This window comes from Triturus cristatus, chromosome 6, assembly GCF_964204655.1.
Source record: "Triturus cristatus chromosome 6, aTriCri1.1, whole genome shotgun sequence".
In the NCBI taxonomy this organism is placed as follows: Eukaryota; Metazoa; Chordata; class Amphibia; order Caudata; family Salamandridae; genus Triturus; species Triturus cristatus.
The window spans coordinates 560636800-560657136 of NC_140589.1; the positions used below are offsets into that span (position 1 = coordinate 560636800).

At 43.9% G+C, this 20337-nt stretch overlaps 1 protein-coding gene across 1 annotated transcript in view; it reads left to right on the forward strand.

Annotated features, from left to right (window-relative positions):
* Nucleotides 1–346: 346 nt before the first annotated feature.
* Nucleotides 347–20337, forward strand: part of LOC146817397 (dynein axonemal heavy chain 5-like) — a 1608734-nt gene continuing 1588743 nt past the window's right edge. Inside the window, exon 1 of the mRNA XM_085609634.1 lies at nt 347–485. Coding sequence (XP_085465760.1) covers nt 347–485 — 139 coding nt within the window. The remainder of the gene's footprint in view (nt 486–20337) is intronic.

Consider the following 20337-nt stretch of genomic DNA (forward strand, 5'->3'; position numbering starts at 1 on the left):
GTCTTCATATTGAAACAGATTCACATTAGCTCGCCCAAAATCCTATCCCATTTAATAAAACAAAGGCTGGAAGTTGGAGCGCTCACTTTCATGGGCGCCGGCCGTTCGCTGCGCGTGCAGCCCGAGGCACGCGCCCGCCCTTCCTCGTCAGAGGCCGGGCCTTCATAAGCTAATGAAAGGGTAGCAGATATTGATCAGTCCGGGCAGTTTTTGAGATTTGTTTACCGTTGGCCTTGACAACAGATGCTGTGACAGAACAGGCCGGTTAGCACTCAGGGCTGAACATGTTGCCAACTCTCCACTGTTGCTGACGCAGGGTGGCAGGGGACTAGGGAACGCTCAGGAAATGGACGAGAGGCACTGGTGGATCGCGGGCCGGGTGCAGGAGACCTTCCAGATTGGGGGCAAGGCAGACAGCCCCGCCATCCTGGAGGAATTTTTCTTGCTGCCCGAAAACCTCCAGCTCATCAACGAGTTCCTCCAAGGTTTGTATGAAATAAATCATTTTTGCTAAATGAAGAGGGTGTGTTAATATAGCGCTGTTAGGACATTCTAATAGTAATAGATCTCCTATAACATGACATTATGTTGATTTGCGGCATGCTCTGGTTATACCGCGGCTCATGCAACGAATTATCTGGCAGTTGCCCCAGTGGTACCATAGGTCCCATGGTTCAATAGGTTCCAGCTAACTCCCAACCTGTTATGGCAAACACATGTGAGTTTAATTAGAGTTGCAGCTCTGCCGACTAACACTTCTGAAACGTTTGCAGGAAATAAGATGCCAGGAATTCAAAATAGTGTTTTCTTATTTGCACAGCCTGTTTTTTCCCTCAAGCCGCCAGATATCAGGAAATAAATTCTATAGAAATTTGTCAACCTTCTCTCTGGTACCTTTAGTTTTGTTGTATGCGGGGTGATCTTGTCAGATTTTAAAATCTTACATACATTCGGCTCCCACTTTTTTCATACAAAAGATTAAAAATATTCACTTTCAGAGTCAGACATCATGCCTTCCTAAAGCCGCACGAAAGAGCGCCCCATTAGAGAATGTGCTACAACGCCATATCCTTGGCACTATACAAACACAAAAAACCCGACAAATTTTTCTGTAAAATCGCTGCAGACCGGATCAGTGTTGAACAAAGGCGAAACAGGATGTGATATATAACATAGGAAAGGAAGCGCTGGTAAAATATGAGTGGTAGAATATCAGCTGAAGTGACCATTCCCCTTTACCGGTTTCTAATGTGGTTCTTTTTTAACTATGCCTGGCCTTTGTCTCTTTTTCCATCCTTGTGCTCCTGGTAAAATGGTTTTGTACTGTTTGACTCCTTACTTCCACTGTGACTAGGATGTACATGATATGCTGTACCTAGGCTCCTCCAGCGAAGAGTTGACTTCCCCAGAGGTACCTGGAAGCGAAGGGCATGAGTGAATCCAGTGTTGGACCTAGAAGGTTGACCGGGTTAATGTTCAATGTTGGTCTTCAATGGTTAATTATCCATAGATAACTGACATTGCTGACCTTTGCTACTAGTTTTCATGCATTAGTGCAAGCTCAGTATTGCTTTTTTTTTCTCTCTGCATAGTTTGGGTTCAGGCTGTCCTGGAGTCGTTATTTTATTTACATTTGACCTTCCTTATTTTCAGAGCGTCTTTCTTTTATTGAAAAAAATTGAAATGGGGACATTAACTTGGTGGCAGGAGTATGTCCCTGAATATCAAAGCTTGAATATGGAGGTATACAAATATTGAGGGCAAAATATTAAATCCAAAATATCGAAAAATATGTAAATGTAGATTTTCTATACCTAACTCAACACATAAGTACCTTGACTAAGTATATATTTGCACTGAAAAGAACAGAGGTTATAGTTCTGAATTAGAATTAAAAAAACCCTTATAAATTTACTTAAAAAACCAAAGGTTACAGGGACGTTATAGTTAGATTTTACACACACAAAACCATAGAAATTCAGCAGTCATGGTTATCTCAAGTAGCTAACTCTGGCCGCCCCATTCACAGTTTTCACATCAATAATTTCACTGCAAATGTTCGAGTGATATTATCAATGATGTCATAGAAGATGTCATGAGTGATGTAATATGTGGGGTAATTAACAGTGCATGGGGAGGGTATGAGTTATAGTTACCTTAGGGCACAAGTTATAGTTATAGATAACGTTTTTGGACAATTTCTAGCCCACAAGGGGTCCCTCACAGATTCTTCCATCAGTCCAATGCGGTCAGGGCACCTCTACCCTGACCCCTGCTATTACCTTCACATTTTATTCCCCTCCCCCTCCAGGAACCATGTCCCGATGCACAAAATAGTGGCTGAAACTTTCCTGTCAGGTTCGGCCACCCAATCACAACATTGCTGATGTTGCGTTGCTCCACAAATCCGCTTGGATCTGCAGAGGATCAGCATCTCTTGATATAAGTAAATCTTTTTACTTTAATAACTCTAAAATTACTGATTTGATTTACGCCAAAATACACAAATCACTCTTTCTGGACCAAGATCTAGCTTTATGCCAATTTTTGTGTAATTTCGTTCAGCGGTTCGGGCTGCAGTGGTGTGTAAAATCCCTATGGGAATTGCTCGGGGAAAACTTATTTTGCCCCCCCCCCCCTCTTTTTCTCGCCCCTGCTTGACAGAGCACCCCAGAACTTTCCATGCAGCAAGTAAAGTGACTGGCAAATTAGCTTTGAAAATTTCGTGAAGATTCATCAAACGGCTCCAAAGTTATTAGTAAAACAAACAAATCTTTTCCGTTGGAAACTAGGTCCTAACTATAACTACCTACTGGCGACTTCCAGTAGGTAATAAATATATATATCTCACCAAGGTGAGCAGATGTGGAGTTAGGAATAGTACATCTAAACTTCTATATGCACTTACCATTCAATATTTTATTCTCTGATAATTTCTGCATGATATTCTAGTATTTCAATCTTCTTAGCCTCGATATTCAGTAACACAATCCATGGCACTAATCCACAAGGAGATAAAATGAAAAGCTTTTGTCACTCCCTCATCCCACCTGCTACACAGGTTACAGAAGAACATTTCTACTTATGGTCGATGTGAAAAACACAAAATTGTCACCTTTATTCTAAACTCCATTTTAAGAGTAGTTTCCCACAGCACAAAAGATAATTGGTCTCTCCAACTATTGCAAAACTGCAAACTTTTATATTTTTGTTTCGTTATATCCTTTATTCCTCTATTGGCCTTCAATTCTTTATTTGCTTAGACCACAGTTGTTTTAATGGCTATTGTTGATGCTATGCTCATTTTGGACTGGATAGTTGCTCTTGGATTCCAGATTCTGCAACTTCCTTCGCAATATGTATATATTACCTACTTGTAGTGCCCAGTAGGTAGTTATAATTAGGACCAAAGTTTCAATAGGAAACGCATTTTTTGTTTTGCCAATAACTTTGGCCCCACTTGATGAACCTTCACAAAATTTACAGAAACTTCCCCTATTTGGTTCAGCCGTTATGTTGAAAGTTTTGGGGTGATCCATCAAGTGGTGGCCGAGAAAAAAGGGGGCGTCCCAAAACGTGTTTTCCCCATATTAAGTCTATGGGGATTTTTCTTTTTTTATTTAACACAAGTACAGCCCGAACCACTTAACGGAATTACACCAATAATTTTTTAGATTTTTTATGTTTGCATTGTTTCATGATGAAATTCAGATCGGATGTGCAGCCCTTACTGTGGATGGAGAAGGTGCAATGTTGTACTAGCCTGTTGTCCGATAGAGAGGAGGAGGAGGGGGAAGGGGGAGTGTGTGGGTGTGGGTGTGGGTGGGTGTGGGTGTGGGTGTGGGTGTGGGTGGGTGTGGGGTTGGTTTTGTGGGTGTGGGTGGTTTTTTCACATTTTCCCAGTTGGGGTTGCAACCTCCCTGGAAAATCTGATCACAAGAGGAGGTGAGGCCATCAGTGCTACAAACAAGGAAACCATCAATAAAAAATTTATTGCAGCTAGTTCATGGCATAATGTTCAACTCAGTGGTTTAGAAGCCATGCTTATAGTTTCCACAATAATTCTTTGTAACAATTAGAAGTTTCAATTAGGCAGTTTGCGTTTAAGATACTTTCTTTATTTACTTTATTTTGGCCGATGGCTATAAAAGCAGTACATTTAAAATAATTGTAAAAGGTAGTACAATACAATGCGGCTGGAAAGTATAAAGATACCAGGCATAACATATTCATAGAAGTACCCACTCTTGGCCTAAGAACACAGAACAGATGTACAAACAATTGGCCATAGACAAAAACCCATTATGGTCAGTCATGCGTAAAAGTACAGTTTTATACATGTCATGCTGTAGTAGGGGTGTTTGGAAAGCTATGGACCAGAATATTACACTTTAAAAAGTGGGTCCCCCGATAAAATACATTGCTAGGTGCGTGCGTACTACATTTAACACGTAGAGCATAGGGATTTTTCCAGTGTGGAGCAAGATGCTGTAGATACAGGAATACAACTAGGATTACATGCCCTTCCCTGTCGCACGGACAGCCTAGCTAAATAAAGTGTAAGTAATTCAGTTTACATTATAATTAAAAACAAGTTCTAAAATCAATAAAACCCGGATCCACAAAAGGGAGGGGGCTATGCAATAGGAAGGGGGTGAAGAAAACATAAGAGAGCCAACTTTTTGTTGAATTGGCCATTTGCTCTCCAAAAATTTAACAATGGAGAAAACAGTGACCGGGAGCATGTCTGCTCTACATAGTCTTATCACTACCCTGCATTGGACAACACCTATAAGGTGGCACAGAGGAGCAATCCAACACCTACGCTTCTTATAATACCTTGGGAAAAAAAGAGGAGGCAATCATCAGTTCCTTCAGCACTTCTGCAAACAGGGCAAATTTTGCTTCCACCTTGTTGACTATTCCATTTAGCAGTAAAGGTAGCAAGCGGTAATGAGCCTAACCTGAACCTTATATAAAGAGCTTTTGTGAAAGAAGGCTCTATATTATTCATTTAGTTTTCAAAATAAGAGTTGGACTTGAATCCCATGAAACAATCAGTAATTTTGCCCAAGCCCACCTGTTTAGAGAATTTTACCTCCTCAAGCTCCCAATAGACGACCTTACTCTTGTATTTGAAGAAGATGGGATAGTTTCAGGGGACAGCCAATACTCATGTACATTCATAGAGTATAGGGACTGTTACACATAGTCCAACCAGGGTAACGGAACACCACTCTGTGATTTATCGAGAACATCTCTTAATCCCACCCTATATTCTGTCAGCTTGGGTGTAGACCATATCCGTAGCCAAAACAGAATAGGTTTCAGGTGCGCCAAGGGTAGAATAGACCAGAAGCCTAAGTTATATTTAAACAGTAGTGGCGTGCTTTGGAGCAATTTAAGAGCTGCTCTACAAAATTATTCTCAGCCACCGCCGTGGCTTTTAAATTAACATATCCAGAGAGTTTGGCTCCATATGTTGCGACGACTACAGGTTTGGCCATCCAGACCTCAAAAACGGAGGAAACTGGATGGAATGAGGTCTTATTTGTGAATTTTAAAATAGCTGCTGTCCTGTGCTTTAGTATAAGAGTACTTACTTTTGGTAACCTGGGGACTCCAGGTATTTGAATCTAGAGAGGCGAATACCAAAATAATCAGAATCTAGCACTTTCTCCAGCTTTTCCCCTTCCAACATTATTGATCCTCTAAAGCCTCTATATGAGTGGACGGCCATAAATGTTGTCTTACTCGCTTAAAATTGCCAGTCCATGATCCAGGCAGAATATGTTAAACTTACTCAAAAGAGTCTCTAGGCCCTTGGGGGTTTTTGATACTAATAAAGTATCGTCCGTGTTAGACCTGTCAGCCCTTTGGGTGGTCCCTCCTCATCATTATTTATTTTGTCCCACTTTTGCCTCAAACCCTGTTATGAATTTTTCCTTTTTGGGAACCACCAGAATTTTTTGGTGTTGATGCAGGGTCAGGGAGCCATTTTCCCTACCCCTGGAACTTCTGTCTGAGGGCCTGAGACACAAAATGGTGGCCACCTGTGACATCATCAGAACCCACTGGAGATTTCTAGAACCTTCTGCAACATTCTGGAACCCTGTGACAGTTGGAGGCAGTTTAGAATGTTGGGAGGCCATCTCAGAGTGGCAGTTGGCATCTGACTGGAGAGGAGAGAGGAGCAGTTCAGAAGGAGGTCGGAGTAAGGCAGCAGGGGTGGAAACCAGTGCTTGGAGTGGGGTCCAGAAACCCACCCTTGATGCTAGTCCCTACTGGCCAAGCCCAGCCTAGAGCCCTGTGTGGGACCAAAACCAGAAAAACCATCTTAAGGACCTACATATTGTGAATAGGCCTTAAAGAAGAAGACCAGCAAGCTCCTGACCTGTTTAGCGGTGTCCTCCTTGAGTCCTGACGTCGAGAAGCCTGGAGACCTGAGGCCTGAGGTGGAGAAGCGGCGCTGACAGGAAGCAGACGTCGTACCCGGAGCCATCAGAGCTCGAGAGAGGGTGCCGACGGAGGTCGTGGAGAGGCACCGGAGGTCGAGTAAGGAGTCACCTGAGGTCGAGGTGAAGCGCGCCGGAGGTCGGGAGTGGAGATCGCACTCCGGAGTCGCCGGAGATCGAGGTGAAGCGCGCCGGAGGTCGGGAGTGGAGATCTCACTCCGGAGACGCCGGAATCTGAGGTGAAGCGCGCCGGAGGTCGGGAGTGGAGGTCGCACTCCAGAGACACCCGGAAGCGGGGAGGCCGTGACCCTGCGACGCCGGAAGGCGACATCGATCCGGAACAGCCCAGCGACATCGAGCCGAGGCCGCCCAGCGACATCGAGCCGGAGCAGCCCAGCGACATCGAGCCGAGGCCGCCCAGCGACATCGATCCGAAGCCGCCCAGCGACATCGATCCGAAGCCGCCTAGCGACATCGAACCGGAGCCGTCCAGCGACGTCGACCCGGCGCCGAGCGGAGCCGATCATCGTGAAAAGGGCAGTAAGTGGTAGAAAGGGCATCTGAGGCCCTGTGGAGCCCTAAAAGACCATTCTAGGGGCTAGAGGGGTGTTAGAACCAGCCTGGGAGTGCCAGGGGTGAACTGAGACTGGTGCAGTGACCTCTGTGAGGGGTTGTGTATCTTGGGAGAGCCAGATCCTTGGGTTACCCTTATTCTACCTCAGTGCAGGCTCAGCCTTGACCAATCTAGGTGGGACACCCCCCCCCATGTCATCCAAATGACCACAAGCTGTACTTGGGCAAAGTGAAACCAAACTACCTCATGAAAGGGTTGTGAACTGTAATTGTCATTGATTGTGTTATTTAAGTTATTGAGGGTGCTTTATTTATTGTCTTCCACTGTATTTATTCCTGACTGTATTTATTTGCCATCTGTATTTATTGCACCTATATTTATTCCGTGTTTATTTATGACCTGATCCTATTTATTGAAACCCCACTGTGGTATTATTTATTTGACCTGCTATTTTCAAGAAAAGTCTTATGGTATTGTATGTATGTTTTGAAACCTGCAACTAAGAGAAAATAAGATAAAAGACAAACTACTTTCTTTCATAATTTTTACGGTGTAGTGTCGTTTTTGGAACGGATGAACGCATGGTTATTGTGAGGGTGTGACGTACGCTTAGCACGGTGCCTGACCCCCGACCGCTCGAGCCAAGCTACCATTGTGCTTGGAAACCTGGTGACTGCCCGGTTGCCCGGTTTCCAACAGTCCGCGAATAATAGGATGAGAATTTTAGTTCACCCTAGAACCAGAGTGTAGTTATTACAACCCAAGGGCTAATCAATGCAGCCATTTATAAACAGCAGGAACAATGTGAGGGCAAGGATGCATCCTTGCCTGACTCCTTTTGCAACCTTAAAGGAATTGGTGTTTTCCCCATTTGTACCCCATTTGACTATCATGGTGAAGCCTGGCAAAAATCAAGAGGAAGGCAGGGAAGCCGCAATGTCACTTAGTGTACACCATAACTTATCCCTAAGGACCATGTCAAATGCCACCTTGAGATCAACAAAAGTGATGTAAAGGCTACCACGTTTTACGTCTACTTCTTTCCACCTTATTAATTGAAACCTAAAAACCTGGTTCGACTGTACTAATTTTGGGATGAAATCCAGCCTGAAACTGTGTTAAAATACTATTTTCTTCAACCCAGATAAGCAGCTCATCTAATAAAATCGTACAGAATATTTTTGGGAATGAATCCATGAGGCTAATTGGGTGTTAGTTGGCTGAATCAGACTTTGGGCCTTTCCTATGTATGGGAATAAGTTCCGCCCCTTTCCATGATGATGGAATCCAACCTCCAGCTAAAGTGGCATTAAAAACATTTGTAAGGTAGGGTGCCCAAATTGCCGGTTCAGAGTTAAAAAGGTCCACCGTGATTCGATGCAGCCTGGGTGCCTTTCCTGCCTTCTGAGATCTAATGGCCACAGTCACTTCAGTCACTGAAATTACCCACCCATAATAGTATTTATTTAAAATGGAGTCTTGCAGGATGCGGGGGCACCATAGGATCAGGGGAATCAAGGTTCACAAGGATTAGAGGGGAGCTACTATTTAAAGATTTATAATGATTCACCCAATCTTGTGGGAGAATGTGTGCTTTCAGTTTCATCCTATTTGTCTTGGCACCATGTGCTATCATATGCCAGAAAGCTATCTGGTCCCCTGAGCGTGTTGTAGACAAAAAGTCATTCCAAATTGTTGTATCCCATGCTGATGTAGCATGTTTCAGGACTAGTTTGTAGTTTGCTATAACTAACTTTATATCCTGTGAGAACCCCCTTTTAAGGGCACTAAGGAGATTGCACTTAGCTGACCTGCATGTCCTTTCATGCCATGTGGGATCTGCCTTCTGAGGGGAATTCTTGCGTTGAGGGAGGCTTAGTAAAGAAGCTCATTTTCAATTTCTCAAACCATTTGGAATGAGCCTCCATGATCATGTCAGAAGCTTTCTCTGAATTAATCATGTAAGACAAGATAGGGATTAGGTCATTATAGAGTAAGGCATACTTGGGCTCATTGTCCATAATGCTCTCCCACTTAATTCACCTCCGAATGTTACTGACTGAAGAGCACCTCCAGGCAATCGAGGAGTCCCACTCCCATGTTTGCCACTTCCACAAAGGGAGAGGAAAAGAGGGAAGTGATCACTCACATCTAAGCAGGACTTCCATATCAGTAAGATTCATCCAGGATTGAATATCGAATAAAAAATAATGAATACAGTTCTGGTAGTTATTTCTTTTAAAAGTAGGACGCATCTCCAATTCCGATTTGGTTCTACCATTACACGCCCTCAAACGGAAACTCGCACAAAGATCCAGCATTTGGCGGGCAATCCGTGGAAGCGAGGAGAAGGATGGACTTGAAATTTGGGAAATACCACAATATTGGTCTTCCTCTCCTGTTATTTTCTTTAAGAGTGCATATGGTTCCAAACATACCTTAAAATCCACAGCTACGATCACAACTGCTTCGTCCTGGGGTAAAGTGGAAATATAATCAATCAAAAGTTGAAGGACAGGGGAATCAGCTGATTTGGAAACACTCCAGCTATATACATTAAAAAGATGATTTTTTGTTTTATCGGAGGTAGAGATCTCAATACCAAGCAGGTCCAGACAAAGGATAGATAATTGGCTAACGTGGTACCCCAGAGAAATCTTAAAACCAAATTAGCAACCCACCAGATTGTCTGCATGGTTTAGACTTACACGCTGGGACATGGAACGTTTTAAAACCATGCCTATATGAAGGGGAGATCTCCCAAGTTCCTTGAAACATGATTATGTCAGCTGTTTCTAGGAATTCTCCCCAGTCCTCTTGAGCAAGCAGGTTGTATGATGGTACAACGCATGCCACAACAATGCATTCCTGGACCACGCGGTCTCAACCATGACGCATCTTTAACACGCATTCCTTTACCACGCATGCCTTTACCAAGCAATTTTGCGGTAAAGACAAGATTGGTAAAGGGACATGTGTGGTAAAGATCACACCCTGCCCCCAGCCCTGAAAACAGTCTCTTTTTCCCGCCCCACCTTGAGCCCTAAATAGTGATGCTACGCCCTAAAAACTAACCCAGCCCCACAGCCCTGACCCCCTACTCTTGTAAACTACCCTGACCCAGCACCCCGCCCTGAGGTCTAAAACATGCCCCAGCCCTAAAAACTATCCCTTCCACCCTGCCCGAACCCTAAAAACTGACCCCATGCCCTAAAAACTACCCCGACCCCAGCCCCCCTGCCTGGAGCACTAAAAACTGACCCCTTACACCAGAAAAATTAGGCCTGGGCGAAGCACTACGCTACGCTCGCGTAGTTTGCGAAGTTCGCGCTACTTCGCACTACGCGAACTGCACGTAGCACAGTGCGAACACGCGTAGCGTAGTGTTGCGTAGTGCTGCAGTCATTTTTTGCTTGCTCGCGGTCCTCAACGTCAAGTTGGCGACCGCGAGCAAGCAAAATGACATCCTGGCGAGACTTTTTCCTTGTTCGCGATCGCGAGCATGGAAAATAAACCTCCCGGCGAGATTCACAACGCGAGAAGGTCAGGTTTCTCATTGCGAGGGGTCGCGTATGCTCGCGACCGCTCGCGATGAGAAACTACCAGTTCGCGTTGAGAAAGCTGCAGCTCGAGGAAAAATCTACTCGAGCAGCAGAAAACTACAGCTCGCACTGTGCAAGATGCGATTTTCAATGATTGCACAGTGCCGGTTGCTTGTCTGCACTGTGCAATCATTGAAAACAACATCTTGCACAGTGCGAACATGTTACTTCGCAGTTCGCGAAGTGCTACGCGTAGCTCGCGTAGTGCGAACTTCACTTTGCGTAGCTTCGCGAAGTGCTACTTCGCGAACTACGCCCACCCTTAAGAAAAATACCCCAACCCCCCACCATGAGCCCTGAAACCCAGCACCTGCCGTGTAAACAAACCCGACCCTCTTGAGCCCTAAAAACTGCCCCCACCCTGAAAAATTACCCACCCACCCATCCAAAACCCAGCCCCAGCCCCACTTACTTGACCGTGTCCTCTCCCAATCCATCCTATTCCTAACCTCCCATTCACGCATCTAGACCTCGCACTTCCTTAACCATGCATATGCGCGGTTAAGGCAAGTGTGGTTCAGCTTGTGGGGAGACTGCATGCGTGGCTCAGCCAGCTTTGTTAAGGCCATTTCCAGAGCAAGCGTACTACCCAGCCCGCAGCGTTCCAAGAAATCATTGTTAAGTTGTTCGTTTGAATAGAGGTCATTTCTGTAGAGATCCTGAATGGTAGACTCTGCCAACAGCTACCTCCCCTGTAAGCTATAAGCTATAATAATTTCTTAGAGTGTCCAAGCAAACCTCTCTCCGATCATGCCTTCAATGAATAGTAATGGGCCCTCTGGAATTGGGGCCCACTATGATTTCCTCCAGTTGCACTCCTCAACACACCGGCTGAAATTTTAGCCGGGTGGGATTTTAAAAGAACATACGGACATTGCACTGGGGCAGGAATGTGAAGATCAATGCCCCATTCTTCAGAAATAGCTTTTTCAGCCCATACGGCGTTGCGCTGGGCTGTTCTTTTCCAGATGGTCTTGGTCACGTCCCAAGTTGAGTTTAACCAAGGTGGTTCAAATTTGGCTCAATCCAGGTCGTCTGTAGTTATGTTCTTAAGTGCTGGGATATGAGCAAACAACTGCAACAAATTTCAGGGCATATTATCAAGATCGGCGTTAAAATTATCGCCGCTTTAGCGGCAGGAAACTGCCGTTACAGCTGCGATATTGGGCTTGATAATATGCCCTTGATAATTCCAATAGAAGCCCATGTTCTGGTGTGAACCTGTACTTGTTTTGGAATTCTCAAGGGCATATTATCAAGCCCATTATCGCCGCTAAAGCGGCGATAATTTTAACGTCGTTCTTGATAATAAGCCCCTTCCTCTGTTGAATTTATCAGTAGAGACCTTCAGGATACATTGAGGGATGAAGAGCAGGATTGAGTGAGAACTCTCCTCTTCCTCACCCTTACAGTAGTTGTAATCTTGCTGCTCATCAAACTGGGCTTCCGGGGGACCTGTACAAGTAGACACATACTGGGCCAGAGAGCTGTTGCCTGCAGAGCAATTGGGCTCACCTCTCTGGCGCTGACAAAATAAAGCTTACCGGCAAGTATAAACTAATTGGGACCCATCCTTTTCTGCGTGCTGTAAGGGCCTATCTCTTCCTTGCACTATAGGTGCAGGTGTTCTCCAACAGCAAGTCGATGGTCTCTCCCTCCCAGGGGTTGGTGGTCAATTATAGTTTTGTAGGTTTGTGGACTCCTTTGTGTGCCTCTGGGATTAGGGCCTGGAAATTCCAGAGTCTTCCATTTAGATTGGGTGCCTTGATCCACCCTTTCACTTAGTGTGCCTGGCATCCCATACACCCCTGTCTGTTTCCCTTCCTTATCAAGGTGGCGAGCCCCTTGTCCTGACGTTCCATACTCCAGCCATTCCTTACCTCAAGTTGTCCTTTGCACCGGGTGGCTGTCAATCCCCCTGTCCCCCTGAACTGTTTTATCTGTTCTGTTAAAGATAGTACAGGACAGTACAGCAGGGGGGATTACGATTGACGTGCGGATGGGGAGCAGGGGTTGAGATATTGTCCGTATCGGAGGTGCAAAGATTGGAAAGAGATTTCCAGAATTCGTTGGATTATGTACTTTATTACTTCTAGGTGAGGTGGGAGGCAAGGAGGGACTATTTAGCGGAAGCTGCTTTTTTGTCTGTTTTTTTTTTGCTTTTTGTCTTTGCCCTTCTTGTCTGGCAGAAAGATGAGTGGCTCAGGTGGAGTTTCGGATTGTGGTATCGCTTGTGATCCTCTTGCGGAATCTGCCGCATCACACATTGAAGTGGTCCTGACCAGAGGCTCCCCTTGTTGATCAGTTTGCCTGTTAGAAGAACAACAGGTCACCTGGTCCTGGGTGACGGATGGTTGCTGGGAAACTTCCAGGGAAATGGTTGGTTCAGTTATGTCATGGCTAATTCGATAGACATCCTCCACCGTGGTATCATGTAATAACTTAGCCTTGGATGCTTTTTTTGTTTTAGAGGCTTTGATTGAGCCAACCAAATTCCCTAGTATCTATGGTAGTGTATTCAACTTGTTAATGATTGGGGAGCATGGACATGGTTTATCCTTCACAAGGGAGTTTACCTCTGTTTCCAGGAGATTAAGCTTGGAATCGATTTCTGCACAGTGAGGTACCAGAGATTGGATCAGATCTAATTGCAGTTCCATTTTGCTTGACTGCCAGAGTAGGAACCTGGCTGTAGTGTCCTGCGTGGCTCTTATTGCTACCATCTCTTGGGAAAGCAGTGTGGCCAGCGGTATCAAAGCTGGTTCAGCACTTTTTCTGCTAGTCTCTGCATCACTAATTGGGTTTGCCCCAGTGATTCAACTATCTGAGCCTCAGTATTAGAGAGAAAACTTCCATCAGGATTCCCAGTTCATGGTCAGTAAAACTCTCCCTTCTGGGTTATGAAAAAGTGGCCTTGTGGGATTCACTTGTTTGGGGTAGCAAGGCCACGGGGCTCGTCAGTTCCAGGAACCAATCCAAGGATCGATAAACTTTTGCAGTCATCAGTATCATATTTGAGCTTAGGATTACACTTACAGTAACTTGGAGTTTACCTGTTTTAAGATTAGGGATGGGGCAGTGCTTCTCACGTTTACTCCTTCCCTTCTGTAAAAAGATCCTCGGACTCAGGTAAGGAGAGACTAAGCTGGGGAAGAGGAATCCATTGTCAAATTAAAAATTGACACACACTGTCAAGCTGGGGCATGATTGTGTTCTGTGTATGGTGAGGAGCCAGGTGCAAGCAGATTCTTTGCTTGACTTTATTGTGGCTACCTGAGGTGTGCTGGGCAGACTGCTGACAGAACATGCCAAATTATTCTGGAAAATATATGTAGGTACCATGTCTGGAGTATCTTTTTGTTCCTTTGGAACTGTTTCTATTGCCTTAAAAATATATTGTTTAATTGAGTTCTTTGTAGAAAGGTGCTCCTGAGATGGAGACATGACAAGACCCTTGCACCAGTCCACCGTAGATACTAATCTAGTGCCAGTGGAAGTGAACGGGTCTGGGGCTAAGACTTGTGATGACCGGCCATCCATTAATTCGTTCACCAGAGCCTTTTTATGTGATGGCTGCTTCTATTTAACCATTTCCAAGAATCTAGATTGGGGAGACTGAATAACCCTTACTGCGTCACCTCACCTCCTGAAGTTTTGCGGCAATGGAGAGGCACGAGCGCGTAGCTGGGTGCCTATCTGGAAAGATGAATGGATTAATGCTAGCTGAGGGAGGCCAGGAAGATTGAACAGCAGATCCTATGTCCAATGCTTAAACCCAAGCAGAGCACCCACTAAAGCCTCTAATTTGCCAGATTACCTGGTCCCGCGACACCCATTGCCAAGGGGGTATGCCCGGTAGATGGCCCTTGGGGCTAGTCTCAATATCTCCTCCACAAGAATAGATGCACGATGAGAGCACAAAAGGCTAACCACCTGGAGGTGACAGTTGTAGTCCAGCAAATGGCTGAGTCAAATACACTGATGAGGATGTAGGGAGAGGTATAAGTGTAGGGGCACAATGCCAAGCCTGAAGGTGTGCTGATCCCTCAACAAGTCCACATACACACATACACCAAAGAGGCCACAAGCATAATGCCTGCCCTTCAAGCCCTTCCAGAGCAAGTTATAGGGTAAGTATCTGTAGCGATGTCCTTATGTCTTTATCACTTGTCCTTTGATATTGTTTAATAACCCTTTTGGTTCCCCACTTATAGCCCCTTTAAATATATTCGATTGGCCTCTTACTGGTGATCACATGCAGCCCATTTGACCCCCCGCTTTAACACTGAGGAGGGATGGGGCAAAACGCTGGCAATGCCCTGGGTGTGGTGGCATCTTACTGGTACAAATTTAGAACTGGTTGAAACGCTATTTTGGACAGTTTCTTGCAGAATAAGTCTGCTTCTTAAGAAATAGTGTACTATGTCTCTATTCAGGATCATGTATGTGCTCTTAGCAGTAGGAGAAAAATAATTGGAGGGGTGTTGGCGCCATTTTCTTCAAGCTGACCTCATGAACCCCCATTGCCCCCTGAGGGCCAAAGAGAAGCAAGGGGCAGTGACCTTAGCTTTCATGTGTCTAGGTTTGAAGGGGGCGGGTTGTTAGGAAAGACTTTATTGTTGTGAAGGGTGAGACAGTTTACATCAAGCATGGGAGCAGAGTCGTAAGAAAGGTCAGTCGTAGTAGGGCTGCAGGATTCATCCTGGTCCAGGTTTTTGGTTTTACAAGTCAAGACATTGGGGCATTTTTGCGCCATATTTGGCTGGGCTGAGCTCTGCCATTTCCAAAACACAGGGATGCACCGTATTCACAAGAATAGGGTGCATCCCTGTGTTTTCCCAGGTGCCGGAGCAAAATTTAGCTACCTAGCGCCAACGCATGCACCTTTGCACCATAGTGCAAGGGTGCCTGCGTTGCAGGGAATGATTGTTTATGTGTAGGAAGGTGTCCCTTCCTGCACATAAACAATCACTAATGGTGATTTGTTAATCTATGTGTGCTGCAGAATGCAGCCCACATAGAAGTAGCAAATTGTCATTATTTAATGATTGAATGCAGCCCACATAGAAAAAGCAAAAACAAGGAGAAATAAAAGTATTTCTCCTCGTTTCACCATTCTAACGCCTGCTGTTGCATGGCATTAGTTTTTGGTGCTGCCTCAGATTTACACATGCTTGTAAATCTGGGGCACCATCAAAAACAATGGGTGTTGCGGTGGAACACCCACAGCAACACCCATTGCACGCCCCTTTCACACTAAGTGATGTGTGTAAAGGGGCCTTATTTACAAGGCGATGTTAAGCCACAAAAAGTGGCTTAACGCTGCTTTGTAAATATGGAGATGGGCATATTGGCACCGTAACTTCGCTAAAAGTGAGGTTCTGGTGGCGATATCCCCTTGTAAATATGCCCCAAAGAGTCTTTGGCTCCACAGGGATGTTGAATTAATTGAGAGTGATCTAGAAAGAAAAGCTAACATGATCTAATCACTCCACATGAGGTGTGAGTTACACATATGACTGTCTTTGTTATAGATAAGGAGGGCAAATGCAGAGGCTTTGGTATGCGTGGAGAGAGAGCAGTGTTGACTAAGTTTATTATCTGCCAGAAAGGAAGCCAGTAGACAGATGCTCCAATGATCTTTTAGCTCTCAGTACAGGTTGATGTCACTCAGGAAGGTATTTAGTCTAAATTATATACTCGGGGGTAACGAAATCAATGCATTGTTCAGCCAACCGGATAGATGATGATAAGAGAAGCCATAGGTGAGAGTGAAGCACTGTATTTGACTTCAATAACTAGGCATTCAAATATAAGATGTTGCAAAGATTGAACATGTCTACAATTAATGTTATTTTGTGGCTGAGAGCAGCATCACCACCATATTTATCTTCCCGCTCATCCCAATATGGAACCATTCTTTTTATCAGAGTGATCCAAGGTAATAGTAACACAGCTATATGCCTACAACCAATGGCCGGCAGCGTATGACTAAAAGTGAGTTCCTACACAGCTTTGCGCCTACAACCTGGAGGCTGGCAGCGATGTTTGGATCATTTTATAGGAAAACAAACTAGTTTTATCTCAAAGAAAAAGGATTTAGAACTCAAACCCCACCCGCCCTCCCCACACCCAAACCCTGCACCAGTTGTTACCGTACTTAAGCCATAAATAGCTAGTGAGCCAGTTGGAATATGTGGTATTGCGCAGTGTCATCTATGGGGTTGGTGTAGGTTTTGTCCCACCTTCTGGGAGTAATTGCAGTATTTGCAAGTATTTGGGGCCTGTAGTCTCGCGTAATTCCTTAGAAATGATCTGATGGAAGGGGACCCACTATTCTCTCCCTTGTGAACTGCCATAAGGAACATACGTTCCATAGCGAGTATTAGCCAAAGCTTTTATATCCATGCAATATGATCTGGGATATTCTGAGTACCCCATTGGGCCAGAATTACCTGTGTCGCTGCAGCAATGCCAATGCGATCTGTCCGCCTCTTAGGGTGCACCAAATAATGTCCTCTGGGAATGTTTTTCAACATTGCACCAATTACCATATCGTATCACACTTACCAGACATTCAAGCGTACGGGTTACTATTCAGACCAACTGTCGCGATGTGTTAGCACAAAAACATTCAAATAGTACGTCTGTAAACACAATTTATTAAAAATGTATCACAAAGTTAAAAGTTCACATTATACAAAATACGCTTATATGAAATTACAGTACTTTAAAAACCTTCAATATATTTTTTCATGATTACAAGAACAATAGGAAAATAACACCTTTAAAAAAAACAACAAGCGAGAGTTAGACCAGACACTACTCTTTGTCATTAACAAACCATTTCCATCTATACAGATTCTTCAGATGAACCCTGATATACTGTAGTCCATCAACATCTAGAGTAACATCCAATTGACGGATTAATGGTAAACAGGCGTCGATGCGTTTCGATGGTTTATTCTGGTTGGACCATCTTTATCAAGACTACGAAATTATACTCTCGTTGAATAAAAGCATTTTCTAATAAGCCACTTTTAATGGTGGAGAATCTTCAGTGGCTGTCCTAAGGATTGATAGCGTCACCAACTCTTTTCAACCTGTACCTGGAATCTCTGACCACAGTCCTTAAACAGGCTACTCTCTGCTGTCATTTTTATGCTGACGTTACCCAGCTATATCTAAATATTTTGTCTCATGAAGACTTCCTCATCCTTTGGTTCAGACTCTAAAGGACACACAAGCCTGCCTATTATTCAACCGCCTGAAGCTTAACCCATTGAAAATGAAATTCCTCTTGATCCCCCCTCAAAGTTTGACCCTGATACAGGATTGGTTTGACCACTTAATTGTACTAAACTGCAAACCCAAAATTATTGATTGCAGAAAGTCTCTTGGGATCACACTCAACAAGAATCTATATCTCCATTCACATATAAATGGCCCAATAAAGAATGCTCAGCACCAACTCAGACTTCACAGAAATATTAGTCTCATTCCAGAATCAGATTTTAGAAATGTGGTACACTCTAATTATTTCATGACTTTGCTATGGCAATACCCTAATTACCAGAATCCTTAAAACACACATAACCCTAAAGAAAGCAACTCTGAATGCTGCAGCATAACTGATTTCAAAAGTCAAAGTCTTCGATCACATCATCCCAATACTCAACACTCTCAAATGGCTACCTATTAAAGCTAAAACATATTCAAACAAAGTTGCCTGCATCACACACAAAGCTGTACATTGTGCCACACTCAAATATTTAGTTTAAAAAAAATCACATTTTCAGGGGCTGCCAATCTATTTAAAGTGCTGATTTTTATTTTTACTGCTAGAACTTCCCAGGTTCAAGAACCAGGCAACATACAATATTCCCAAGTGGTCCTAGTATATGAAACTTCATCTCACTAGAAATTCGCACAAACTCTTCTTTTGATGCACTTAGGAAGAATTTAAAACACCTACTGATTCAGAAATACAGACTTAATTACCTCCATTCATACTTCATTACTTTGTAGATAGACTCTGACATTTTACCCTTTCTTTGTTATTTGTTTATGATACAGCAGCATCTATAAACTGTCATGTATCCTTAATGTAGAATCTTTCCTAGAAAATATTGTAAAGCGCTCTAACACTCCCCAGGTCTCTATAAAACTTCAACTAAATATGGTACCCCTAACATAGGTATAAGAAGTGATTTGTCCAGATTTACAAAGTATGTGTTCAAGTATCAAAGGTGGGATTAGAACCCAGGTGTATGACTTGAAAGGTCAATCAAAGATACGTCAAACAGAAGTGACAATAGAGATGTCTAGTGTGTGTCTTTTGTTTTTAGTAGTAGCATTTATGAGTACCTTGTAAAAAGTGAATGCACAGTAACCAACATGTGCCTGCAGTAAAACAGTCATTTGTACACTATATTTCCAGTTAAATAGCACAATTCTGTGTACTGTGTTGACAAACATAACACAATTATTTATACTGTTTAAGAAGTATGAGTGTGTACAGTGATTGATGTTTGTGTGTGAAGCAACACAAGTTGGAGCTGAGTAGAATTGATTTGTCAACCCACAAAGATATGCGTACAGTAATGAAATGGTTGAGAAACAATTGTGTTCCTTACAATCGCCTTCAACACATATGAAAGCGCAGACAAATCCAATGAGGCACACAGACATACAGGACAGTGAGACAAGGGTATTATTTTGAGAGCACAGCGCTTAAGCTTTGTAACTTTCTACCAGCCATAATTGCAGAAAAGATGTTGGGCACACACATTGCTAACCCTGCCTGTAATGCGGAAGCTGACATTTTTAAAATAAAATAGAATGATACAAGAGGTCAACTCGCACAAAACACACGATAATACAGTGCACATTAAAAGCAAAATAGTGCTTGGGGAATGGAGGAGCAGCATAGTCCACTGATACCAAGATTGCGTGAAAGAGGCCGCTTTATTGAAACAGGTGCATATTACATAAACAACCCTGGGCCATTTGCCTTACAAAACTAAAACCTCACTATAGAGAACGGGTAACCTATGTTAAGTACCCCCACCCCTATACGTCCTTCACCCCACAACAATTCAATCCTGTAAGTCTCTGCTTCCTCCTGTTCTGATCTTCTGCTAAGGAGACCTTTTAATCTCCCCTCTAGCTTTACTGAAACTATTAACCTCTAACTAACTTAACTTCCTAATGAACCTTTAATTTTCTGGCTCGTCCGACTACTCATTCCCTTTCAGCCTAGATTGCCGCTGTCAACAACAATAAACTTTGGAAAACCATGCCAACTTCTCAGCCAACCGCTCCTGCTTCAAAGTAGCAACCATACATGATTAACTCCACCCTTGCGTACCTATTGCAGACAAAGCCTCACCCAGACAAATGCTTCTCAAAATCCCGCAGACCCTAAGCTCCTAGCTAAAGGGATGGGTGGGTGGACAAAAACAGTATGGACCTAGTACCAGCCACCGTGTCACTGAGGCAAAATGGTGGCTGGACACCTAAAATGTCTACCTATATATATCCAAACGAAGCTTTCCTGACATAAAAAGGCGCCACAGCCTCTCGAGTCGGGGCCCGTCTTAGGTGTGTCAGACACCTTGTTAATTGCAAAGAACACACGCACCCTTCAGCTGCATGAAACAGGCCACTCCATCGCGCTGTTAAGATTCCTTTATTTCTGGCAGAC